The following is a 24,670-nucleotide window of genomic DNA, read 5'->3' on the forward strand; positions in this document are numbered from 1 at the left end:
ACAAAAAAAAAGATATTCTATAGAGTATTGACATCCTGGAAAACAAAAATGTTTTATTAATAAGATTTTGGATATTTCAAATCTCAATCGTTGTGTACAGAGCATTTTCCTTTCTTAATGAGAGTTTGAATGTTTCAACTTCATTAAAATATTATTACTATATTACAATAATTTGCCACAAGACTTTTATAGTCTTTTTATATTCTTTAAATAAGAGTTGAGAAGAAAAATCAAACAAAACATGGTACGTTAAGGCATTATCCAATTCGTTTCAAACATGATTATGATTAGTACAATATCAAAAAAAATTATTCTGTTTGTCAGACTTATTAGCGTGTGTATGTTTTTGTGCACAGAAGTGTTATGTATAATAATTATGGTTGTTGTAATGTCATTACAGATGTCCATAAATATTAGCAACTAACTATCACAACTTTAATTAGTTGTTGTGCTTGTTACATCTTTGCTTTTGACATTCTCTCTCACTCTTAATATTCTGAAAAAGCTTCAAGCAAAAAGAGATGGTGAATCTTACTAATCGACCACCACCACCACCACCTCCACCACCACAATTCAGATCCATTTCTTCCCGGACTCCGGGAAATTTAATCCAAAGACTAACCCGAAGTCAACCAGTGCCTAGACCACCACCAGCACCACCGTCATGGCCACGACCACTGCGACTACTTTCACGACCCCCGCCACCACCACCACTGCCACAGTGGTCACAACCATCGCCACCACCACCTCTGCCACGACCACCGCCACCACCACCACCATTTGTGCCGATTCTTCCTCTACGGCATTTAATAATAAGTAGAAGAAAAAGAAAATTGTACCACAAACACATGTTGACCTGGTACTTGATCACCCTCATGATGCGTCAAAAACTCCAAACCCTAAATCAGAAACCAGAAGAGACAAGAGAAGAATGGGTGATCTCGATCAAAGAAAAAATGGATGAAACACTTAGAGTCGACGCAACAACTAGCAGGGACAAGCTCTGTATCTACAAAGTCCCACGTTACCTTCAAGAAAACGACAAGAAGTCCTATTTTCCTCAAACGGTGTCGCTTGGTCCATACCACCATGGCAAGGAACATCTACTGCCTATGGAACATCACAAATGGCGTGCGGTCAATATGGTCATGAAACGCACCAAGCACAGCATCGAAATGTATATTGATGCCATGAAAGAGCTTGAGGAGAAGGGTCGTGCTTGTTATGAAGGTCCTATTAATTGGAGTAGTAACAAGTTCGCAGAAATGATGTTGCTTGATGGTTTGTTTATTCTTGAGCTCTTCAGAGGAGCTGATAACGATAAAGGATTCTTGGTACTCGGGTAAGTATATTAGATCGTTTGGTTCGGTTTTGTTTTATTCCAGAATCGAGTTTATAAGTAAAAAGAATTATTAATTATGATTTTGGGTGTTGTGTAGGTATGGTCGTAACGATCCGGTCTTCGCGATGCGGGGATCGATGCATTCGATTCAACGTGACATGGTAATGCTTGAAAATCAACTTCCTTTGTTCGTACTTAACCGGTTATTAGAGTTACAACTTGGTCCAGAATACCAAACCGGTTTAGTGGCGCAACTAGCAATTCGGTTCTTCAACCCGTTAATGCCAACAGATAAGTTAGCAACCAAAACCGACCAGCTAGAAATTAAGATCTCGTTAGAAAACGATAACTTCTTTAACCCAATCGCTGACAAGGACAAGGAGGAGTTGCACTGTCTGGATGTTTTCCGGCGAAGTTTGCTCCGGTCTAGTCTAAAACCGGAGCCGAGGTTATCACGAACTAGATGGTCGTGGAAGAGGCGTGCGGCGGACAAGCGCCAACAACAACTAATACACTGTGTGACGGAATTAAGAGAGGCCGGTATCAAATTCAAGAGAAGGAAAACCGACCGGTTTTGGGATATTCGGTTCAAAAACGGTTATCTGGAGATACCCAAACTACTTATCCATGACGGTACGTTCACGTTTTTTGTTCATTCTTATTTCCAATTCATTGCACCTTTTATTGAATTCTTTTTTGTTCAGTTACATTTCAAATCTAACTTTTACGACTATATCATATATGTATTGATAAAAGCCTATTACTTTAATATCGCAACGTGATTCCTATCTTCATATAAATAGTTTTTATTTTTTTCCTATGTAAGTCAAACAATCATTTTATGGGTTAAAAATTTGGCTTATTAGAAAAGGCTTTTCTACTCATATTATAGTATTTTATAAGCGTCCATTATTTATTAAACAAAAACAAAATTTGCATGACCTACTTAATTTTGTCATTTTGTTAAATTATTCTCCACAAGATGCTAATTAAATAGATTGTTGAACTGTCATCATTTTAATTCTTCATTTGACCAGTATGGGATGACTTGAAGGTCAAGCAAATGCACATTTTCTAGAGAATCCCGATAGTTCATTAAACTTACAAAACTCCCTATTATATTATCGCTCGTTTTTGTTATAGGTACCAAATCTCTTTTCTCGAATCTTATAGCTTTTGAGCAATGCCATATTGACTCAAACAACGACATAACATCCTACATAATCTTCATGGACAATTTGATAGACTCTGCCGAAGATGTTAGATACTTGCACTACTGTGGTATCATTGAACACTGGTTAGGAACTGATTCCGAAGTTGCGGATTTGTTCAACCGGCTATGTCAAGAGGTGGCTTTCGACCTCCAAGATAGCTATTTATCTGAATTGTCCAATAACGTTGACCACAATTATAACCGAAAGTGGAATGTTATGAAGGCAACCTTGAAACACAAGTATTTCAACAATCCATGGGCATATTTCTCTTTCTTCGCTGCAGTTATCTTGCTACTTCTCACATTGCTCCAGACTTTTTTTACTGCTTATCCTTACATTAAACCACCTTCTTGATTTTCTTTATTATTCCATAGTTTATTTGATTATTTCATTCACTTGGAATGTTTGTACCTTTTCACTCTATTTTTCTATTGTATTGCATTTAAATAAACTAATTTACTGATTTGAGTATGTTTCTTTAAGCCAGATCTCAAAACTATGGAAGATTGTTTTAGTCAGGTTATGGTTTACTTGATTAATTAATAACTAAAAAATGTGTTGATGCATGTATAAAGGAACAATATCATATTTTTTTTTGTCACATACCATCAGTACGTTTCTTGCCGGGATTGACCGGATAGCCAATAAGTTTTATCGGAAAAACTATTATATGAGAGATAGCTCTACCCAATCGACACACCAATGGTGAATGCATAAGTTATATTTACTATTGTCACTAGACAACAAGTCCTACTCCCAACTGATTTTCATTTTATGTTGCAAACCTTGCAACGGATAGCTTGAACCAAACTAGTTGCAAATTTATATCTTGAATTAAACCAATTACAATAATTATAACAACGAGTTTTTAGATTACCAACAAGTGTTTAGACCGTTAGACATAAAGTCATAAGACCAAGAACCAAAACATATACAAGTTACTCATATCGGCGAGACTCAGATTTTTATCTAGAGATTTTTCCTGTATAGCTTTCAAGCCTACCATAATAGAGCTACTAACGAACACGTACGTACTTCTCTAGTATTTTTATAAGAATTTGTAGAACAAAAACAAACCAAACGTGATCAGTCATGGCGGTTAACCAGCACATTTTAAGTCATGATTAGATGTATATGTATATATTCAAACTTATTAGTGTGTGTAAATATTTGTTTTGCAGTGCAGAGATCTCTTTATGTAGGTACATTTTCACATTTTTCTCTCTAATTAATCTTTTGAAAAAGCTTCAACCAACAAAATGGTGCATATTCTTACTTTACCACCACCACCACCACCGCCTCCGCCATCATTTAGATCGATTCCTCCACAACTGCATGTCTTCAAAAAGAGAAGCAAAAATCCACCACCATCGCCACCACCACAACCATCATTTGGATCGATTCCTCGTAGAAGACGGTATTTCTTCAAAAAAAGAAGCAAAAATCCACCACCACCACCACCGCCACCGCCATCATTTGGACCGAGTCTTCCTTGGCTCAAGAGAAGAAAAATCAATCCAACATTGCCGTCTTCCATCAACAAGGACATGTCTCTGATCCAAAAACACATGTTGACATGGTACTTGCTCACCCTTTTGATGCGCCAAAAAATCCAAACCCGAAACCAGCAACCTGAAGAAACACGAGAAGAATGGGTGATTTCGATTAAAGACAAGATGGAACAAACACTCAGAGAGGATGCCACAACTAGCTGGGAAAGGCTATGTATCTATAGAGTTCCACAATACCTTCAAGAGAACGACAACAAGTCCTACTTCCCTCAGACCGTCTCGCTTGGCCCCTACCACCATGGCAAAGACCATCTCCTGCCTATGGATCGTCACAAGTGGCGGGCAGTCAATATGATCATGGCACGCACCAAACAAGGCATCGAAATGTATCTTGATGCCATGAAAGAGCTCGAGGAGAGGGCTCGTGCTTGCTACGAAGGTACCATTGGTTTGAGCAGTAACAAGTTCACAGAAATGTTGTTTCTTGATGGTTGTTTTGTTCTTGAACTCTTCAGAGGAGCTGATAAAGGGTTCTCGGAACTAGGGTATGTGTCATTTAATTTTTGGTTTTTTTCAGTTGTTTCCAAGGAACCCAATTATTTACAGGCTTTTATTCAAAACTTTTTAATTATATATTAAAAATAACAATGATATTTTTAAAATTAATAGTTTGCTTTTATATATGTTAAAATCTTAAATTAAAAGTATAATTTAAAAGTTTTATGTCTTATTTATAAATTTCTTTAGTTAAACAAACGTTTTCTAAACACGTGGACTCTTTTCAACCGTTTTACTTGCACATCCTAAAAACTGTTCTGTTTATTTCATAGTACTTGCTAAACCTGTTTGAGTTATCTCTAAGTTGTTGACTTTGATTTTTTTATTGGGAGAATTGCTAAAACCAACCCAAAAGTTGATTGCAACCCTAAAAGTAGACCCCATATTCAATCAATTGCAAACCCAACTTAAAGGAGTGTTAAAACTACTATTTAGCCCTTGTGACCAAACAAAAAAACATAAAGTCATTTTACTGTTCTGTCCTTCGTAAGTCTACACATAACAAACATAGTCTACATATCCGTAGATGTCATACACGGTCTACATTGTCGACTTAATTTGTAGTCTACAATGTAATTTAATCTAGTTAATTACATTTAAAAATATATAAAATTATTTTTTATGAAATTATTAATTAATCATCAATGTAAATGTTAATATGAAGTTTATAAACTAAATTTGTATATAAGTGAACAGCTAAAAAAAATATATGTTGATTTGGTAACCATGTGAGACAATGTTTGTGGTTTAGTAACAAAGGTTACATAACATAACATGTTATATCTTTAGAGGTTAGATCTTTAGAGTTAGATTTTGATTGTTTTTTTTGTTTAATTAACATATTATTACTGAGTAGTTTAGATTTTGTAAATTTGATTTTTGATACAATAATTTCCTATCAAACTAACATATAGGGTTTGAGTTTCGTGGTTTAGGGTTTGGGTTTTGTGGTTTAGGGTTTTGTAGACTTACAATTCAGTCTACTGTAATAAGTGTACAAAAAGTCATTTTTTCTTCTATAAATTGAGTTTATGAATAAAAAAGTAAAATCACACATTATAACTATTAATAAATAAAGAAAAAAATTTAGTATTTCATATATAAATTTACTAAAACAACAAAATAAAATAGGAAATTAAAATATTGTAGACTGACAAAAAGGTAGACAAACAAAGAAGTCTACTCTCTACGATTTTAGCCAAACCGGAGTCAACCAATTTTAATTTTAACCAAATCTACTTCAAACCAAACATTTTTAACCTAACCAGAAAAGTTACCCAGCATATAAATACGATTTCCTAAGCTTTTTTCTATTAAGAAAACCCTAATCCTGCCGCCATCGATGAAGGCGATTTCCGGGGAGATTTCCGGCGAACCCTAACCACGCCGCTTCGCGAACCCTAACCACGCCGTTTCCGGCGCTCAACCTCCTCACCGTCTGTTCCGTCGGTCTGTATCTTCTCTCAACCTCGTCATCGGCTGCTCCGTCTGCTCCTGGGAGATTTCCGGCGAACCCTAACCAGGCAGCCGTTTCTCTCCGGTAAGTAAATCTCTTTTACTCTCTGGTTTAGTGTCTGTCCAGGTTTAAGGCTATAAAGTAACCACCTTTACCTCGTTTCGTTGAATATCTCAGGCGGCGATTCTCTACTCTTGTTGGCGAACGAACGGTGTCTCTGCCTCCAATCAGTCGCACGGCTTCTACTCTCGCTGTTTCATATCTCCGCCCCCAAACTAGTCACCATCCACTTCGTCAGTCCCATATCTTCTCTCTGGTAAGTTAAATATCTTCCATTTAGTGTCTGTGGGCGATTCTTGGTATAAAGTAACCACCTTTACTTCTTTTTGTTTTAGATTTTAGACGGTGACTTCTTCTCACGTTAGTGGCGTTTCATATCTCCGGCGAACGAAAGGTGATTCATCTCTGTTTCTAGTTAGTGTAGACTTCTTTTGACTCGTGTAGACTTCTTTTGACTCGTGTAGACTTCTTTTGACTCGTGTAGACTTCTTTTGACTCGTGTAGACTTCTTTTGACTCGTGTAGACTTCTTTTGACTCGTGTAGACTTCTTTGTCCTGCATACTTATTTGTTTGTTTGATTTGCAGAATTATTTGATAATTTTGTTGTTGTTTTTCCTGCAGGATTTAAAATGGAACAGCTTGATTTCCCACCAAGGCAATTTACTGTAGGGCAGGAGCCAGTGCCGGCTAAAAGCATTGGCTACTACAGTAGTAACACAAGGCTCTTCTCTGCTCTTCGTGAAGCACTCAATGAAAAAGAATGGGAGGAGCTCAAAGAGTCGAAACTGGGAGTGTTTTTAAAGTTCTACGAATTGGAGTTTTCATGGGCGTCTAGGCTGGTACACTATATGCTCACATTTCAGCTTGACTGCAAGAAGAAGTATGAGTTGTGGAGTCTTATAGGTGTTAAACCAGTTAGGTTTTCTCTGAATGAATTTGGAGAGATCACTGGTCTGAACTGTGAGTATGTGAAGAATCTTGAGCATCCTTTGGTTGAGGTAACTGATGAAATGAAGGCATTTTGGGAGCTGCTGGGAGTGAATTTCGAGCGTGGGCCAAGCATTGATGATTTAACTACAGCGTGTGCTAGGTGCGAAACATGGTCTACAGATGATCGAAAGCGCTTAGGTTATCTAGCCATCTACGCTGGCTTCATTGAGGCACAAAGAACCACGACACCCACACGGGCTGCCCTGGCTAGGTTAGTGATGGATCTTGAGGTTTTTGAAGATTATCCGTGGGGAAGAGTAGCATTTAAAGGCTTGATGGATTCAGTGAAGAAGGCTGACCTTACAAAGACGTCATACTACCTTGATGGCTTTGTTGAGGTTCTTCAAGTCTGGATCTACCACGCTCTCCCTGAATTCGCAGCTGGTTACGGAGATCCTGTGGAAGCAGATCCTTTGGCAGGCACCCCGACTCCACCTCTGCTTGCCTTCTTAGGTGGCAAAGGCCGGAAACATGGCAAGGAAAAGTTACAGAAACAGGTATGCTTAAATATATGTATGTATTATTTGATGTATTATTTTGTGTTTAAAATGGTTACATACTAACCTTTAATGTGTAATTTTTTTTGCAGACTACCATTAACACATGTACTGTGAAGGATTATTCTGAAATGTTTCCTCTCTGGGATGATGAAGTGGAAGATAAAAAGGCTGATAACATTATCGAGGCTATTTTTTCCAGTGGATGGTCATGGAACCAAGCTCACTGGCCTGACACTGGAACCAAACTGTGGACAAGTGTGAAGGTTGAGTACAAAAAGGTGAAGACAAGCAAGAGGTCACTGTGCTCTGCTCCCACCGAGTCTGAGGAAGAATCACCACGCAAGAAGGCTCGTGTGTCCCCTGGCCAGGATACCTTGAATGCAGAGATAAAAGTTTGGCTCACTGCCATGGCTTCTAGTATGGTTGAAGGATTGGGGAGATGTGAGAGTTTGTTGACCACACAGGGCCGCATGATTGAGAGCCTTGCAAAAAAGGTAGAAGATATGGAGAAGATTGTGGGTGGAGAGAATTATGAGGATAAAAAAACTGAGGAAAACAAAGATGAGGAAGATGGTGGCAAAGATGAGGAAAATGGTGGCAGTGATGATGAAGAAGGTGGCAGAGATGATGAAGAAGGTGGCAAAGATGAGGAAGAAAGGAACGATGAGGAAAGCAGTTCTGAAGCCGATGAAGCCACTCCCAAGGAAGCCATTCCCGAGCAAGCCACTCCCAAGGAAGCCATTCCCGAGCAAGCCACTCCCAAAAGAGGCAGACCGAGAAAAGCGCAAGCTAAGAAAGGATCTAAAGCTGTGGAAGCCTCTCCTCAACTAAACAGACCAAAGAGAGGCCAAGCTAAGCAAGCCACTGACAAAGCCACTGTGGTTAGTAACAAATCAACTCCCCAAAAGAAAAGAGGCCGTAAAACAGGGAAAAAGAAGTAACTTGTTTATTTTGGAATGTTTGAACGTTTTTTTGCTTGTTTTCACTTGGAATGTTTGACCTTTTCTCCTTCTCGTTTCAGCTTGTTTTCATTTCATGTTGGCTTGTTTGGTTTTTCTGCATGCAGCAGACTTCGTGTGCATATGAATGTTTGAACCTTTTGCGTGTGTAATGAATTCATTTTGTTGGTTTCACTTTCTAAATTATGTTATTAATATGTTCTTTCAATTGAAAAAAATGCAGAGTGAGAATGGAGGCATAGATGAGAGTGTTGTTATAATAGAGAAAGAACAATCAAGCATTGATTATGATTCGGTGAGAAATCTGAAACAGGTCGTCAAGTTAAAAGCTGCTCGCATCTTGGCACGTGCTAAGAGTGACAGAATTCGTAGGCTTGCTGCTTCTCAGCAATCCCCCTTTCAAGGAGATAGCACGGCCAAGTCCATCATACCTAACAAGCCAAAGCGAGGACATGGATATTACCCATTTGGTCCTGTTGACCCCAAAAAGCTCTCTGTTCTTATTGATTGGGTGCAACTCGACCCGTAAGTCATTCAATCACATAACTGCTATATATAGGAACTGGTAGTGTTTGATGGTTTTTTGATTATTGACAGCAACTGGCGAAAGAAGGTGAAGGGTTCTTCATGTCACTGGTACTACATACTACTAACTCCTCAAAAATGGCTGATTGACACGGTATGTAGACTTCTCTCTGATGTAGACTTCTCTCTGATGTAGACTTGTTTCTGATGGAAGTCTAATTTTGTAAATGCAGCACATGGATGCTGGGATTAATCTCTTAAGACTCCGGTACACGAAGCACCCAGAATGGTTTAGGTCGGACAGAATTTGCCTGCTGGATACTGCGTTCACTCAAATTTGGTCAGCAAAGTACAAAGAGTTTTTGAACTCTCCTGCCAATCCCGACGGCTCAGGTAAACTGCTCCCGTCCGGGGCCTTATACTACTACACTGGCGAGCACCCAGCTTATTGCAGATCAGACAAAACATGGGTGCTAGAGATTGATGATATATATGTGCCATTGTTTATCAACGAGGATCATTGGGTAGCTTGTTGGATATCAATCCCGAGGAGACACATAGTGATTTGGGACAGTTTTGTTGGTCACACCGACGATAAGGAAATTGCCGAGGCTGTGAAGCCTATTGCGCACATGCTGCCGTACATGCTGCATATGCTATCTCGCGGTGAGGACAGGGAGTTGTACACGGTTGATTTCACACATGAGAGGGTCCCAGCAACCGAGACACCACAGAATGTACAAAGTGGTGATTGTGGAGTGTACTGTTTGAAGTACATAGAATGTCATGCACTTGGCTTGGCATTCCCGTTTCATGACTTCTGTGATAAGAATGTGAAACAAATGAGGGCGAAGCTAGCGGCAGAGATATTTGACGAGACCAACATAAACGGCACAGAAACTAGAGAGTACAAAACTGCACTTGTTTATGAGTAAGGTTTGCAGTTCACTTTTGGGGTAGAATTGGAGGAAAGTTTGAAGTTTTTTGGGTGACTTTCCTCAACGGATATATCTAGTAGATTTTTTTTTACCAGACTATTGTATTGTGCTGTGAGTAGCAGACTGATGTAGTAGGTTTTTGTACCAGACTTGTAGTTGTAACAGACTATGTATTTTGCATGCAGCAGACTTCTGTGAAAGTCTTCTTTTAAAGAAGACTAATACTTAAGTCTGCTGCTAGACAATGAGGCAGCTTCTTTTGTATCAGAGATTATCAGTATTATTCTTTTTTTTTTCATTACATCAGTACTCTTGTTTTTGACAAATTCAACGAAAAATATAGACTTACATAGTAGTCTTCATTCATAGTAGACTAACTAAAAAGTCTGCTCGGCCGAAAGCAGACATGTAATAAACCTGTCTAAAGACCTACAAACTCAACATTCATCACATAAGACAACATCCAAAGCAACAATACAACTCATAAGTTCAATATTGACTAAAAATCCACAAATCCAACATAAGTTCAATACATAAGACAACATCCAAAGCAACAATACTAGTCATAAGTTCAACATAAGTTCAATACATAAGCCAAATCCAACATAAGTTCAATACATAAGACCTTTCATCCTGGACAATTAGGACGGGTGTGGCCCGGTTTCTTGCACTGGGAGCAACTATAGTCCTTGTGCTGCTTACGTGGTTTGTTTCCCCTCATCCTAGAAATTTCAAGCCAAGTTTGCCACCTCGATTTCTTTTGCCTACCCGGACCACGCTTGACAGCAGGAGGAAGGCATTTATGCTTGTTCGAAGCTTCTTTGTCCTTACCTTCTTTGTCCTTACTGAGAGCTTCCAAATCTTCATCAGTAGGTGATGTGTCCTCACTTTCAGAAGCTTCCAGATCCTCACTTTTGGGCGCTTCCAAGTCCTCACTTTCGGGAGCTTCCAAATCCTCACTCTTGAGAGCTTCCAAATCCTCACTTTTGGGATAAATATTTGCTGCGTATGCTGCATAAAGATACTCCTTTGAATAGGATTGGCATACAAGAGTAGAGACATGAATGTTTACATCTTTTGCAGCTGCAATGGCATGTGAACAAGGTATCTTCTCAATATCGAACACACCACATTGGCACCTTCGAAGTTCCAAGTCAACAATACAATCTCGGTGTCCTCCTCTCACAACAAATCGCCAACCATCAATCCGTTCCACTTTCATCATATCTGCATACTCTTCCCGAATAGCCAATATTTTTTCAACCCCACGACTATGTTGTGATGTGAGACTTAAAGCATCTTCTCTCCTTTTAAAAAACCACCTTCCAAGCTTCTCCCGTATAAATTCAAGAAGGAATGAGATGGGGAATCCTCTGGCTGGCTTAAGTGCAGAGTTAATAGATTCTGCGATGTTGCTAGTCTTTATGTTGTATCTGTCACCTTGAAAGTGCACTCGTGACCATAAAGAGACGTCAGCATCCTCCAAATAAGTTGCAAGGTCTGGGTTTATACTCCGTATCTCATCCATGTAGCGATTAAAATCGAAGAGCGTATGTGCATAAGCAGCGCCTTTAACCAAGTACAACATGTGCTTTCCCTTGAACTTTTGGACTATGTTCTGTTGTAGATGATAATAACAAATTCCTCTCTTTGCCCAAGGGAAAACCTTCTCACACGCCTTCTTAATGGATTTGTGTCTGTCAGAAACTATCACCAAAGCATACTGATCTGAAACACATCTCCGCAATTGGGTAAAAAACCATTCCCACGAATCATCATTTTCCGCATCCACAATCGCAAAAGCCAATGGAAAAATCTGAAAGTTACCGTCTTGGGCAGCAGCAACTAGCATAACTCCTTCATACTTTCCACTTAGATGAGTGCCATCTACCACAAGAACCCTCCTAAGATAGTTGCAACCAGCTATCGAAGCTCCAAAAGATAGGAATAGATATTTAAATCGGTTCTTATCATCTTTCTCAAGACATGTGACAGTTCCCGGATTCGATTGCTCGATCTGACGCAAATAAGAAGGCAGATTCTCATATCCATCTTCTGCTGTTCCTCTCACCATCTCTTGGGCACATAGCAAAGCTCGGTAAGAAGTGGTGTAACCCAGGTTCAGACCAAACATGTTCCGCATCGAATCTTCGATATGCTTCGGTGTAATCCCATCTATAATCCCAATAGACTCAATAAACAGTCTAGCAACATATTTCGGAGTATACTGTTTCCGTTGAGCCATCCGATCCCCCACTGAACATGTATGAGTTTTCAAATATTTTGTCACCCAAAATGTCTTTGGTCCATGCTTCACACTCGCTCTGAGCTTCCAACCACATCCTTCAACACGACACTTAGCCACGTACAAAGTTTTCGTTGTCTTGTAAGCTGTGAACGTAAATTTACCTTTCACAGCAACCAACTTCAGCTTTGCAACGAGCTCAGCCTTACTAGCAAAACTCTGACCGACATATATATCTTCATTAAAAGACATCAATCTTCCTCCAGTACCAGCATACTCCGCTTGTTGTCCATCATAAAACCCTTGATCATCAGAATCCTCATCTTTCAATTTCCCATAATCACTGTAGTTTACAGCATCAACAGCATCAACCGCATCATCAGCATCAACAGAAACATCAGCAGTTTCTTGAGCATCATCATCAGTTTCTTGAGCATCATCAGCCTCATTCCAATCTTTATCAAACCCTTCATCACCACTATCAGACACATCAGCATCAACAGCAACATCAGCAGTTTCTTGAGCATCGTCGTCACCTCCAGCTTCTACTTGACACTGGCTTGATACACAAAGGCGTACAATGTGGGTCTTACATAACTCGATCAAGTTCCGTACTTGTCTATCACTCGTGACATGCATAGGAGGAGTATCTGGACCCATTTGCTCTAAAAGTACGTCTGGTAAGGAATATGTCAGCTCCACCTTCTCGGTTTTCTTGTTCAGATCATAATCTTCTTGTGCCATTTCAAGAAGTTCACCATATGTACAACCATCATGCACAAAGAACATTCTCCCTTTTTTCCATTTATCAACCACAAACTCCCACAAAGAGCCTTTCACCACCCATTCTCCATACACAACAGGCAAATTAACCATTACCTGCAAAAATAATACATTTACAAAATTAGCGAACAATAATTTTATGTTTGATAAAATTATAAATGTAGACTTCCAGAGACGTCTACACATGTTACCAAACTACATACTCAAACAAAAAATTCGATAGTTTCCTAATTATAAAATATTATCTTTTAAAAATAGTTAAGAACAATTAGTATTAACTAATACACAATTTGAAACAAAAAAATCTTGAAAATACATTATGAATAATACACAAATTCACTTTTTATATATTTTCAACAGTAGACTTTCGTTTCTGTCAACAGAAATGTAGACTATTATATAGGTCGACAAGTTTGGGTTAGTTTTTGCAATTGCAAAATTCACGGGTTACTATCTTTATTTAAAAAAAATGTTGTGATTTTACACAAGTAGACTTTGTTTTCAGTCTACATTTTGAAAAGGTTAGTTTTTGCGATTGACCAGAACTCATCCCAAATTTGACTTTGAAAAGTAGACTTCAACAACAGTCTACAGACGAAAAGTAGACTTCAAGAACCGTCTACATTTATTTTATTTTTCTGAACAGGTTAGTTTTTGCAATTGACCAAGTTGACTTTCTAAACATAGACTGACACAAACGTCTACATCTTTGTAGACGGTATCTGAAGTCTACGCGATAATCCGATGGGTTACTTTTGCATTTGACCAAAATAAAATAGTAGACTTCAGAGGCAGTCTACTTTTTTTTTTCAGAGTTCGGTAGACGGAATAAGAAATCTACAACTTTTTTCCATCCTGGTCAACTTTTAAAAATTTTAGTCAAATACAAAACTAACTTAATCAACATAGTCAAAGTTTGGGTCAAATGCAAAACTGACCTTCTGTAGACTTTACTAGCAGTCTACATTTCGTAGACTGTTTCGGAAGTCTACTTTGAAAAGTCAAAAGTTCGGTCAAATGCAAAAACTAACCTCTTTACGTAGACTTCTTTGTAAGTTTACATACTATTTTTTTTTGTTATCAAAGGAAAAGTCGTAGACTTCCAACAAAGTCTATTTTATGTGTTTTTTAGCATTTTGGTCAATTGCAAAACTAACCTGTGCGTTGACTTGTAGACCGCAATGTAAGTCTACTCCTTCCCGTAGACGTACAAAACAGTCTACTGTCGCGACACAGATCTGAAAAAATGATGAAAACCATGAAAACAGTAACCTTTTTCCGATGTAAAGCTTGTTTCCACCCTTTTCCACCGTCCAAGCTCCAAATATGAGTAAAAGGATCCAACTTTGCCTACTCACAACAGTGTAAACTCGAAAATATGAAATTATAGTTATGAAAATGAAAGTTATGGGAGATTTTTAGATTGAAATGGAGAGGAAATGAGAGGAAATGAGAGGAAATGAGAGTTTTTTTGCTTAGAATCACAACAAAGTGGTTGTATATTGAATTCTTGAGGTTTAATGAGCTCAAAAATGGTTGTTAATGGTGGTTGAAAAATTGATGATAATGGCATTATTGTAAATAAGAAGAAATGTTTAGGGTGTAATAGGTTTTTTATGATTTTCGAAATTATTAAATAATTAAATAATAATGGCAATTTTGTAAATAATTTAAAAACATAAGGATAGTTTGGAACTTTTCATGGTGAATAGTAATGACAAAAAAAAAGAGGTTGGTTTTGGGGTTGAATTGAATTTGTAGGTTGTTTTTGAAAGAAGCCCTTTTTTATTTGTTTTGGTGTTTGGGCGTAGATACGATCGTAACGATCCGGTTTTCGCTATGCGAGGATCCATGCATTCAATTCAACGTGACATGGTGATGCTAGAAAATCAACTTCCTCTGTTTGTTCTCAACCGGTTATTAGAGCTACAGCTTGGTCCACAAAACCAAACCGGTTTAGTAGCGCAATTAGCAATTCGGTTCTTCGACCCACTAATGCCAACAGACGAACCGTTGACCAAAACCGATCAGTCTAACATTGGAAAAGAGAAATTCTTTAACCCAATAGCCGACAAGGACAAGGACGAGTTGCACTGTCTGGATGTTTTTCGTCGAAATCTGCTTCGGCCTAGTACAAAACCAGAGCCGAGGTTGTCACGGAGGAGATGGTCATGGAAAACACGTGTTGCCGATAAGCGCCAACAACAACTAATACATTGTGTTACGGAACTAAGAGAGGCCGGTATCAAATTCAAGGCAAGAAAAACCGACCGGTTTTGGGATATAAGATTCAAAAATGGTTATCTAGAGATACCCAAACTACTCATCCATGACGGTACCAAATCTCTCTTCTCGAATCTTATAGCTTTTGAACAGTGCCATATCGACTCGAGCAATGACATAACATCCTACATAATCTTCATGGATAATCTGATAGATTCTCCACAAGATGTTAGCTATTTGCATTATTGTGGTATTATCGAGCATTGGCTAGGAAGTGATCTTGAGGTTGCGGATTTGTTTAACCGGCTATGTCAAGAAGTAGCTTTCGACCCTCAAAATAGCTATTTATCTCAGTTGTCTAACAAGGTTGACCGTAACTATAGCCGAAAGTGGAATGTTATGAAGGCGGTCTTGAAACACAAGTACTTCAATAATCCTTGGGCGTATTTCTCTTTTTTTGCTGCACTTGTCCTCCTAGTTCTCACACTGTTTCAGAGTTTTTTTAGTGTTTATCCATATTTTAAGCCACCGTCTTAATTTTCATCATTGTTCCATAGTTTATTTCACTCAAATAATTTGGAATGTTTGTATTATACATCTCCTTTTTTTTTGCCGAACATCGTGTATTATTCTTCACAGTATGATTTTATCGTATTGCAAAAAGTTAACTAAAAGATCAGAGACTTCACAGTTTATTTAAGCCATATATATATGTTAGAAGTTCTCTGAATGTTATTCATATGATTCTCCTACATTGGAAGTTAATAAAAAATACAGGACTTGGTCGTAAACCAGCATAAAGTGTACGTTTTCAGACTATCGGACCATTCATGCTCGCTAACATTCTCCATACCGGATTACAAGAACTTGTTATCAATAAATCATATCATATTCATACAAGGGTTTGACTAACAAAATAAACAAATAAACGTGTTCCGACCAGTAGATTTCAGCGTTTGTTAAAGCAAACATCATTTATATGGAAAATGGTGATGTCGTGCCACGTTCCTCACTAGCTGTGTAATGAACATGTTTCGTTATGCTCTCATCATCGTAGAAGAAAAATATCCAATGCATAAGAAAACACGCCTAAACATCAATAACCGTGATGAATTCTGAATTAAAAAACCTCGAAAATAGTTTTAGTATTGTGATTTTAGTATCTTCAAAATTTCCATGATTTGACAAAATAACTTATCTTATCTAGTCCAAACACTCTCATGTTCCTTATATGAGTTCATTTCTAGTGATTAGTGGATTGGCCAATTATAAAATACCTTGGGAGAATTTATTGTCGGAAATACTTTTAGCACATCTCCAATCAAAAGCTAATAGTGTAAGTACAATTACGCACGATTTCCTTTTAGCCAAATCATAAAAGTCAAATCATGATAGATAAAGTTGGTGTGAATTTCTTTAATTTTTGATATATCTATCAATAGAATTTATAAAAAAAATTTAGAAAAGGCATTCTGGAGAATTTATAAATTTAATATATAAACTTTTACACTAAACTAAATATAATTTATATTAATGGACTATCAATAGATGTTTTAGTTTTGTTCTAGTGGTGATTCCAAAGTTATGTTGAACCGAAAAAGAGGCCCCAATATATAAGTTTCAATTAGTTTATTTGTTCTATAAAATAGTCAGTTATAAAATAAAAACTTTAGATATTATTTTTCAAAATTACGTTGAACCAAAAAAAGGACTTCAAATTATGCGTGTGTGTGCGTTTAGATTATATCTAATTATGGTTGTTGTCATTACAGATCAGTTGGGTCCATAAGTACAGTAACCCACCAATTATAGCTTCAAATCATTACATATAGTCGCTTCTGATCTTTATTTATTCTCTTTGATAAAAGCTTCACTGATACTTTCACAACTACTTCATTCTTCTGAAAAAAACTTCAACAACAACAAAAAGAAAATGGTGGCTGTCTTCTACAAAGACATGTTGAGCTGGTACTTACTAACCCTCAAGATCCGCGAAAAACTAGAAACCGAAAACCAAGGATCCGAACCTGTTAACCAAGATCAAAGCCTCCTCCCTTTACAAGTCACCAGATCCGATCAAGACCAAAACAATCATAACCACGAGCAGACTCTATCCGAAACCGGTAAGATCGAGGTAACCAAAGAGAGCCCAAGAGAGACACGAGATGATTGGGTGATCTCAATCACTGACAAACTCGAGCAAGCAAATAGAGATGACGACACGACCATCTGGGGAAAGCTCTGTATCTACAGAGTTCCATATTACTTGCAAGAAAACGACAACCAATCGTATTTTCCTCAGACCGTGTCTCTTGGTCCGTACCACCATGGCAAGAAACGGCTCCGGTCCATGGACCGACACAAATGGCGTGCGGTCAATAGAATCTTGAAACGTACGAACCAAAGCATTAAAATATATATTGACGCAATGAGAGAGCTCGAGGACAAGGCTCGAGCTTGCTATGAAGGGCCTTTGGGTTTGAGCAGTAACGAGTTCGTGGAAATGCTTGTTCTTGATGGTTGCTTTGTGCTTGAGCTCTTCAGAGGAGCCGTTGAAGGATTTACCGAACTCGGGTAATTATTGGTTATTTCCGGTTATCTCTAATAAATACTGAACCGATCTCAATCATTTGGATTTTGAATTTATTGCTTTGTGTAGATATGCACGTAATGATCCGGTGTTTGCGATGAGAGGATCAATGCATTCAATTCAACGTGATATGATAATGCTGGAAAATCAACTTCCTTTGTTCATCCTTAACCGGTTACTAGAGCTACAGCTTGGTGCAAAGAACCAAACCGGTTTAGTGGCCCAATTAGCAGTTCGGTTCTTTGATCCACTAATGCCAACGGACGAGCCAATGACCAAAACCGACCAGTCCAAACTCGAGAACTATCTGGCAGGAGATAAAGCCTTTGACCCATTCGCCGACATGGGGGAGTTGCACTGTCTTGATGTTTTCCGTCGAAGTCTGCTCCGGTCTAGTCCTAAACCGGAGCCGAGGTTATCAAGAAGGAGATGGTCTAGGAACACGCGTGTGGCAGACAAGCGCCGACAACAGCTGATACATTGCGTGACGGAACTGAAAGAGGCCGGTATCAAGTTCAGGAGAAGAAAAACCGACCGGTTTTGGGATATCCAATTCAATAACGGTTATCTAGAGATACCGAGGCTACTTATTCATGATGGTACGTTCACGTTTTCCACACTACATATCTCTTTTTAATTCCCTGCCCCCATATTAGTTAGGATCATAACGTGATATCCAGCTACCTGTATAAAAATAGTGTCATATTTATTTATTTATTCATCATATATTAAATGGCTTAGTAAAGATATGTCATCAATGATGTAAGAAATGTAACAGACTAAAAGAGTGTGCACTTTTTTTTGTAGGTACCAAATCTCTTTTCTTGAACCTTATAGCTTTTGAGCAGTGTCATATTGACTCGAGCAATGACATAACGTCCTACATAATCTTCATGGACAATCTAATAGATTCCCATGCAGATGTGAGCTACTTACACTACTGCGGTATTATAGAACATTGGCTAGGGAGCGATGCTGAGGTTGCAAATTTGTTCAACCGGTTATGTGAAGAAGTTGTTTTTGATACAGAAGATAGTTATCTATCTCGGTTATCAGCTGAGGTTAACCGTTATTACAATCAAAAGTGGAATGCTTGGAGAGCTGCCTTGAAACACAAATATTTCAACAATCCATGGGCAGTTGTCTCTTTCTGTGCTGCAGTTATTCTACTAGTCCTCACATTATGTCAGAGTTTTTATGCTGTTTATGCTTATTATAAGCCACCTTCTTAACCATCATTATTTTAATAGCTTCGTTTGGTTTTCAAGAAACATATTTGTGTTGTGTGTGTGTTTTAATTATATATATGTATTCTTTATTGTAAGCTAAGAACGTTGATATTGTAACAGTGGGGGTTTAAAAGATATGGTACATTTTTTGCCTTGATATTGGCATACCTACACATTTTCAATATGCATATGCTGGCAACATAAAAGTAAACCTTATAAAATAGAATTCAAGTAAAAATATGCAGTTAAGAGGCTGACTGGATGCAGTTATAGTTTTATATTTATATTTTAGAATTAAACATGTAGACTAATGCTGTGAATGTTGTTTTCAGTGTCATAAGAGCATCTCCAATGGTACACAAAAATTCCCTCTATAATTCACTCTAAAATAGAGTAACTCTATATTATAGAGTTGGATTTGCTCTAATGGTTCACTCTATAATAGAGTTACTCTATAAATAGAGTGAATTATAGAGTAATGTTGATTTTCACTCTATATTTGGAGTGGAAAAGTAACATTACTCTATAATTCACTCTATTTATAGAGTAACTTTATTATAGAATGAATCATTGGAGCAAATCCAACTCTAAGAGCATCTCCAATCCAACTCTATTTTTCACTCTAAAATAGAGTTTAGAGTAAAAAATGCTCCAATGGTACTCTATTTCTCACTCTAAATAGAGTGAAAAATAGGTTTACTCCAAATATAGAGTAAGTTGTTTTTTCTTTGTTCATCACTCTATTTTTTACTCTAAAATAGAGTACCATGGGAACAAACTCCATCTCTATTATAGAGTCACTCTATTATAGAGTCACTCTATTTTAGAGTGAAAAATAGAGTGAACCCTTGGAGATGCTCTAAAATAAAGTTATTCTATTTTAGAGTGAATTATAGAGTAAGTTTTTGTGTTCCATTGGAAATGCTCTTGGTGATTTTTAGATGTAGCAGTCAACCCTTTAACAAAAAGAAAGAAGATTTTTACATGTAGCAGAAACAGAAGCGATAATTTGGAAATAAGCACAGATAACAATGCTGCAAACAGAAATAAAAATATTAACCATGATGGGTGACACTACACACAAAGCTCACAATCAAGATTAGTAAGATAGTGCAAGGACAGGTCTTAATAATGATTATTTCGTGGGAAAGGTTGGTATAGCATACTCAAACTCAAAAATAAGATTTTTTTTGTTTGAATAATGATTATTTCAATTATGTTGCACTGGTTGTAAAAACGTTTTTTTTGTTTGAATAAAATTTAACATTCTTTCAAAAAAAAAAAACTCAAAAATAAGATTTTTAGAGTATGTTTATTGCACGGTTCTTAAAGAGTTCTTATCATAATATAAGAACTGTCACTTAATTTTAAATAAAAAAACTTAAGAACCGTCTCTTAAATAAGATTATTTAAGAGACAGTTTTTAGTTTTCCTTAGTTAAAATTAAGAGACGATTCTTATATTACGCTAAGAACACGACCCTAAGAATCCTACAATAAATATGGTCTTAGAACGGAAAATCTTGCAAGCGGTGTTCAGAGTTAACTGTTTTATTTAATTCACATTGACATGAAATTCCCAGCTTAATTTTAGTTGAATCTTAATATTAGTATGTTGTTTATGTTGATGAAAAAAAAAACACATGGTTGCAAAAGACTCTACAACAGTAAATCAAGCTCTAACATCAGACAAAACAAATTATCAATCCGGATGAAATCTTTCTAGTTACAGAAACTAGATAAAAAAAATGTAAGGAAAATATTGAAGGATGTAAATTTAAGTAGGAGTTGCCAACAAAAAAAAGTAGGAAAATGATGGTCTGATACTTTTTGAACTTGAAGGCAAATTACTAGGATAATTACTGTTTCAGCACCCAGTTAAAGGCCCAATAAGAAATTGACATAAACTCTGACCGGCAAGAGCGGGGACGGACTCATTATAAAAACGAGAAATTAATCGTTAATCTCCTCCGCACGTTCTATCATCGGAAATTTCGAATCTGCCGTGAGCTCATCGATTCGTCCCCCGCATTCTCTGGTAAAACCAATCTCCTCTCTCGTTTACGTTCCCAGCAATGCTTGTCCAAATAGGAAGTCTTAAGTTCCGCTTTCTCCCAATAATATCATTGATCTTAAAGATGATTTGAAAGATCTGTTTCGTCGTTGATGAGATCATTGTATTGGATCATCCTAGAAATGCACTCGTACGGTCTTATTATTCCTTCTCCTTGCGAAATCAATATGTTTCCTAGTCATCATTACTAATGTGGTAAAACGGTGTCGTTTCTGTGTTTGATTCAGTGGCGTTTTTTACTCTAAACGTGAGCTGAAATGGAGAAAGATCATGCTGACTCTTCACCTCAGTCTCCACCTATGATCTCTGATAAAGATGTAGGAGTTGAAGAAGATGCAGCTGAAACTCATATTAGGACAGAAGCTTCAACTACAATGGTGGTTGATACTCAGCTACCTGACGCTGCTGCTGAGCCTTGGAGTCAAAGAGAGGACGATATAGTTCCATGCCCGCCTGGTTCCTCACCCCCATCAATCTTCTCATCCTCTGGTCTTTCCTCTTGGGCCAAGAGCTTTAAGTTCCCCCAGCAAGATCCTAACGGTACGGATTCTGGTATGTCCTCAGCTTTCACTAGGTTCACCTCCGAGCTTGGTCTGCATCTGCCGACAACTAAAGGGCCTGACGAGGTCGGCGAATCGCCGAACGCACAACAAGTTGGTGGTGGTGGTGGTGGTGGTGCTCTTGAGTCCCTCACTAAAGCCGTGGTGGATTCGTCGCGTGGTGCCGTGAAAGCAATGCAGGTGAAAGCACGCCACATTGTCTCTCAGAACAAGAGGAGATACCAGGTATATAGTCAATCTGTCTTTCCTCCTCTTATTAGATTCTTTTTAACAGTAGACTCTTTATAGTAAACAGCCTTTAGGCCAGTTACTTACACTTATCCTTCAGTATCACTTACATCTGTGTGTTTTACATGGCACTTTGCTTCAGGAAGGGGAGTTCGATTTGGACATGACATATATAACTGAGAATATAATCGCAATGGGGTTCCCTGCTGGTGATATAAGCTCTGGTCTTTTCGGATTTTTCGAGGTTAATTAGCTTCTCCTGGTCTTTTCTTCTCTGGGTTTGAGTTTGTCATTGACAGAGTATCATATTCAGGGACTATATCGCAATCACATGGAGGAGGTGATCAAGTTTTTTGAAACTCATCACAAGGTAACCAACTAAACCATTGACACAGACTAGAAGCCCTCTTACACCTATCTGGCTTGTGTTTGATCAATCTACAGGACAAATATAAGGTCTACAACCTTTGTTCAGAGAGATTGTACGATGCTTCAAGATTTGAGGGGAAGGTATATATAAATATACAAACTTGATATCTCAGACCATATATCTTGCAGGCAGTTTCTTAATAATATCTTGTTTCCTATCTTTCAGGTTGCATCTTTCCCGTTTGATGACCATAACTGTCCTCCAATTCAGTTAATACCATCGTTTTGTCAAAGTGCGTACACGTGGTTGAAGGACGACATCCAGAACGTAGTGGTAGTTCATTGTAAAGCTGGAATGGGAAGAACCGGTCTGATGATTTGCTGTCTTCTTCTATATCTCAAGGTGAAAACTTAAACACGTTTTTTGGCCAAAGACACATGGGACTGATCTAACTCGTAACTCCATTTCAGTTCTTTCCTACAGCAGAGGAAGCTATTGATTACTACAACCAAAAGAGATGTCTCGACGGGAAAGCTCTCGTTCTCCCCAGTCAGATTGTAAGTCCAGAACTCATACCAATTCTTCTTCTTATGTGTTTGTTTTGATTCTCCCTCGTCCCTAGTAAACGAGCTTTCATGTTTCCTTCAGCGATATGTCAAGTACTACGAACGTGTTCAGAATCAGTTTGGTGGGAAAGTTCCACCTGAACGAAGGTGTGCCTCAGATATATCTGACCAATCAGTTAAGTTTTGATGGCAGTGATATAACATAACCACACTGAACAAACATTAATGTGTAGATGCATGCTGAGAGGGTTTCGCTTAATCAACTGCCCTTACTGGATCAGACCAGCCATTACCGTCTCTAACCACAATGGTACATTGCTTATTTCTTCTGGTCTCTTTTATTTTTTATCCGGATACGTATGAAAATAGATTCTCTGTTTTCTTCCACCTAACAGATATACTTTTCTCAACAAAGAAACATGAGAAGACCAAGGATTTAGTGGTAGGAGGCATTGTTCTCTCTCTCTCTCTTTCGTTGTTATTTTCTACTTTTTAACGTAGACTTAGTCTTGACAATGTATATTTAGCCTGAAGACTTTTGGATTAAAGCACCGAAGAAAGGAGTTGTTGTCTTTGCAATACCTGGTGAAGCTGGTCTAACGGAACTAGCCGGCGACTTCAAAATCCACTTTCAAGACAGTGATGGAGATTTCTACTGGTTAGCTTTCCCTTCCTTCACAGTCTCTGCTCTCGAATTTTCATTTTAACTCTCTCTGTTTTCCTACACGCAGTTGGCTAAATACTACATTGACTGATACCAGAACAATGCTGAAAGGTATCGACTTTGATGGCTTTGAAAAGGTAAAAGAGAGCGAGAGAGAGATGTCTGTATCTTTAATGATCTGCGAAACAGAACTGTGTGTTTTGCTTTTCTGTTTTGACCTGATCCGGTTACGGTTTTGCAGAGGAGACTACCAGCGCCGGGGTTCCATGTCGAGATAGTAATGGCAGAATCCACCCAACAACAACCTCAAAGCAGCTCCGGTGCTGATTCAGGCAAAATCAAGTCTAAACAGAACAGAGACGATGATGTATTCTCCGACAGTGATGGGGAAGAGGAAGGAAACTCCAAAACTGTGGACTCTAGTTCAACTAATGACAAAACTGCAGGCTCGGTACACCAAACTAGTAGAGATCACCAGATCAATGAGCCCCCAAGGACTGATGACCATTCTGCTGACAGGAGCGTCACAAGTTCATCGTCCTCGGGTCTTTATAATAATCCAGTGCAAGACGACTCATTGGCAGTTAGTAATATCAAAGCTATTGCTGCAGATGCATCGGTCTTCTCCTTTGGAGATGAGGAAGAAGACTATGAAAGCGACTGAGCTTGAAAATTCAAGTTTTTACCCCATATACACAGTTACAAGTACAACATTTTTTTTGTAACGACTCTCTCTATTTAGATATAGCTTTCTAAGAGCATCTCCAAACCATTGCTATATTCACCTCCAAATGCTATAATAGAGTAAAAAGTGCTCCAACCCATTGTTATATTCATCTCTATAATAGAGAAATGCTATTTTTTCCTCTATAAATAGAGAAAAAATAGCATTACTCTATTATAGAGGCATACTTTTTTATTTCAAAACAGTCCTTTTATTTTTAAACTTTTATAATTACATCAAAAATAATTAAAATAATTATTTTTATAAGAAAATATAGTTTTTATAAATATAAAATGACACTTTTTATTTACCTAACAATCTTTTTAGTAAAACTTTTGTTTAAACAAAACTATAACTGTAT

At 37.8% G+C, this 24,670-nt stretch overlaps 6 protein-coding genes across 6 annotated transcripts; all 6 read left to right on the plus strand.

The window, feature by feature from the left end:
* Positions 1-397: 397 nt before the first annotated feature.
* Positions 398-3,019, plus strand: LOC108851883 (UPF0481 protein At3g47200-like). The gene is made up of 3 exons (XM_057008496.1): positions 398-1,342; positions 1,440-1,975; positions 2,486-3,019. Exons 1-3 carry the CDS (start codon positions 522-524, stop codon positions 2,908-2,910), a joined length of 1,782 nt encoding a protein of 593 aa, XP_056864476.1. The 5' UTR covers positions 398-521; the 3' UTR covers positions 2,911-3,019.
* A 911-nt stretch (positions 3,020-3,930) lies between these two features.
* On the plus strand, positions 3,931-15,941 carry LOC108850204 (UPF0481 protein At3g47200-like). The gene is made up of 2 exons (XM_057008581.1): positions 3,931-4,612; positions 14,894-15,941. The coding sequence occupies exons 1-2, from the start codon at positions 4,104-4,106 to the stop codon at positions 15,840-15,842; spliced, it is 1,458 nt and encodes a 485-aa protein (XP_056864561.1). The 5' UTR covers positions 3,931-4,103; the 3' UTR covers positions 15,843-15,941.
* On the plus strand, positions 4,986-8,704 carry LOC108857979 (uncharacterized). Its single transcript, XM_057008580.1, has 5 exons — positions 4,986-6,165; positions 6,259-6,397; positions 6,477-6,535; positions 6,764-7,629; positions 7,722-8,704. Exons 4-5 carry the CDS (start codon positions 6,772-6,774, stop codon positions 8,571-8,573), a joined length of 1,710 nt encoding a protein of 569 aa, XP_056864560.1. The 5' UTR covers positions 4,986-6,165; positions 6,259-6,397; positions 6,477-6,535; positions 6,764-6,771; the 3' UTR covers positions 8,574-8,704.
* Positions 8,564-10,318, plus strand: LOC130494605 (uncharacterized). The gene is made up of 4 exons (XM_057008582.1): positions 8,564-8,704; positions 9,063-9,116; positions 9,189-9,270; positions 9,350-10,318. The coding sequence occupies exons 1-4, from the start codon at positions 8,589-8,591 to the stop codon at positions 10,049-10,051; spliced, it is 954 nt and encodes a 317-aa protein (XP_056864562.1). The 5' UTR covers positions 8,564-8,588; the 3' UTR covers positions 10,052-10,318.
* A 1,234-nt stretch (positions 15,942-17,175) lies between the features above and the next one.
* LOC108839248 (UPF0481 protein At3g47200) lies at positions 17,176-19,293 on the plus strand. The gene is made up of 3 exons (XM_018612051.2): positions 17,176-17,879; positions 17,965-18,494; positions 18,703-19,293. Exons 1-3 carry the CDS (start codon positions 17,239-17,241, stop codon positions 19,125-19,127), a joined length of 1,596 nt encoding a protein of 531 aa, XP_018467553.2. The 5' UTR covers positions 17,176-17,238; the 3' UTR covers positions 19,128-19,293.
* Positions 19,294-21,040: 1,747 nt separating this feature from the next.
* On the plus strand, positions 21,041-24,346 carry LOC108852060 (phosphatidylinositol 3,4,5-trisphosphate 3-phosphatase and protein-tyrosine-phosphatase PTEN2B). Its single transcript, XM_018625547.2, has 13 exons — positions 21,041-21,161; positions 21,425-21,982; positions 22,128-22,229; positions 22,299-22,355; positions 22,430-22,495; positions 22,581-22,757; positions 22,826-22,912; positions 23,004-23,068; positions 23,155-23,231; positions 23,317-23,363; positions 23,449-23,579; positions 23,653-23,722; positions 23,827-24,346. The coding sequence occupies exons 2-13, from the start codon at positions 21,455-21,457 to the stop codon at positions 24,247-24,249; spliced, it is 1,830 nt and encodes a 609-aa protein (XP_018481049.1). The 5' UTR covers positions 21,041-21,161; positions 21,425-21,454; the 3' UTR covers positions 24,250-24,346.
* Positions 24,347-24,670: the final 324 nt, after the last annotated feature.

This window comes from Raphanus sativus, chromosome 4 (assembly GCF_000801105.2).
Source record: "Raphanus sativus cultivar WK10039 chromosome 4, ASM80110v3, whole genome shotgun sequence".
In the NCBI taxonomy this organism is placed as follows: Eukaryota; Viridiplantae; Streptophyta; class Magnoliopsida; order Brassicales; family Brassicaceae; genus Raphanus; species Raphanus sativus.

Coding starts and splice junctions, on each gene's coding strand:
- LOC108851883 (XM_057008496.1), top strand. CDS start 522: ATGGTGAATCTTACTAATCGACCACCACCACCACCACCTCCACCACCA. Junction 1,343..1,439: donor AAAGGATTCTTGGTACTCGG/GTAAGTATATTA, acceptor GGTGTTGTGTAG/GTATGGTCGTAACGATCCGG. Junction 1,976..2,485: donor CAAACTACTTATCCATGACG/GTACGTTCACGT, acceptor TTTTTGTTATAG/GTACCAAATCTCTTTTCTCG.
- LOC108850204 (XM_057008581.1), top strand. CDS start 4,104: ATGTCTCTGATCCAAAAACACATGTTGACATGGTACTTGCTCACCCTT. Junction 4,613..14,893: donor AAAGGGTTCTCGGAACTAGG/GTATGTGTCATT, acceptor GTTTGGGCGTAG/ATACGATCGTAACGATCCGG.
- LOC108857979 (XM_057008580.1), top strand. CDS start 6,772: ATGGAACAGCTTGATTTCCCACCAAGGCAATTTACTGTAGGGCAGGAG. Junction 7,630..7,721: donor AGGAAAAGTTACAGAAACAG/GTATGCTTAAAT, acceptor TTTTTTTTGCAG/ACTACCATTAACACATGTAC.
- LOC130494605 (XM_057008582.1), top strand. CDS start 8,589: ATGTTTGAACGTTTTTTTGCTTGTTTTCACTTGGAATGTTTGACCTTT. Junction 8,705..9,062: donor TTTTCTGCATGCAGCAGACT/TCGTGTGCATAT, acceptor TTACCCATTTGG/TCCTGTTGACCCCAAAAAGC. Junction 9,271..9,349: donor AAAAATGGCTGATTGACACG/GTATGTAGACTT, acceptor TTGTAAATGCAG/CACATGGATGCTGGGATTAA.
- LOC108839248 (XM_018612051.2), top strand. CDS start 17,239: ATGGTGGCTGTCTTCTACAAAGACATGTTGAGCTGGTACTTACTAACC. Junction 17,880..17,964: donor GAAGGATTTACCGAACTCGG/GTAATTATTGGT, acceptor TGCTTTGTGTAG/ATATGCACGTAATGATCCGG. Junction 18,495..18,702: donor GAGGCTACTTATTCATGATG/GTACGTTCACGT, acceptor TTTTTTTTGTAG/GTACCAAATCTCTTTTCTTG.
- LOC108852060 (XM_018625547.2), top strand. CDS start 21,455: ATGGAGAAAGATCATGCTGACTCTTCACCTCAGTCTCCACCTATGATC. Junction 23,232..23,316: donor TACCGTCTCTAACCACAATG/GTACATTGCTTA, acceptor TCCACCTAACAG/ATATACTTTTCTCAACAAAG. Junction 23,580..23,652: donor AGTGATGGAGATTTCTACTG/GTTAGCTTTCCC, acceptor TCCTACACGCAG/TTGGCTAAATACTACATTGA.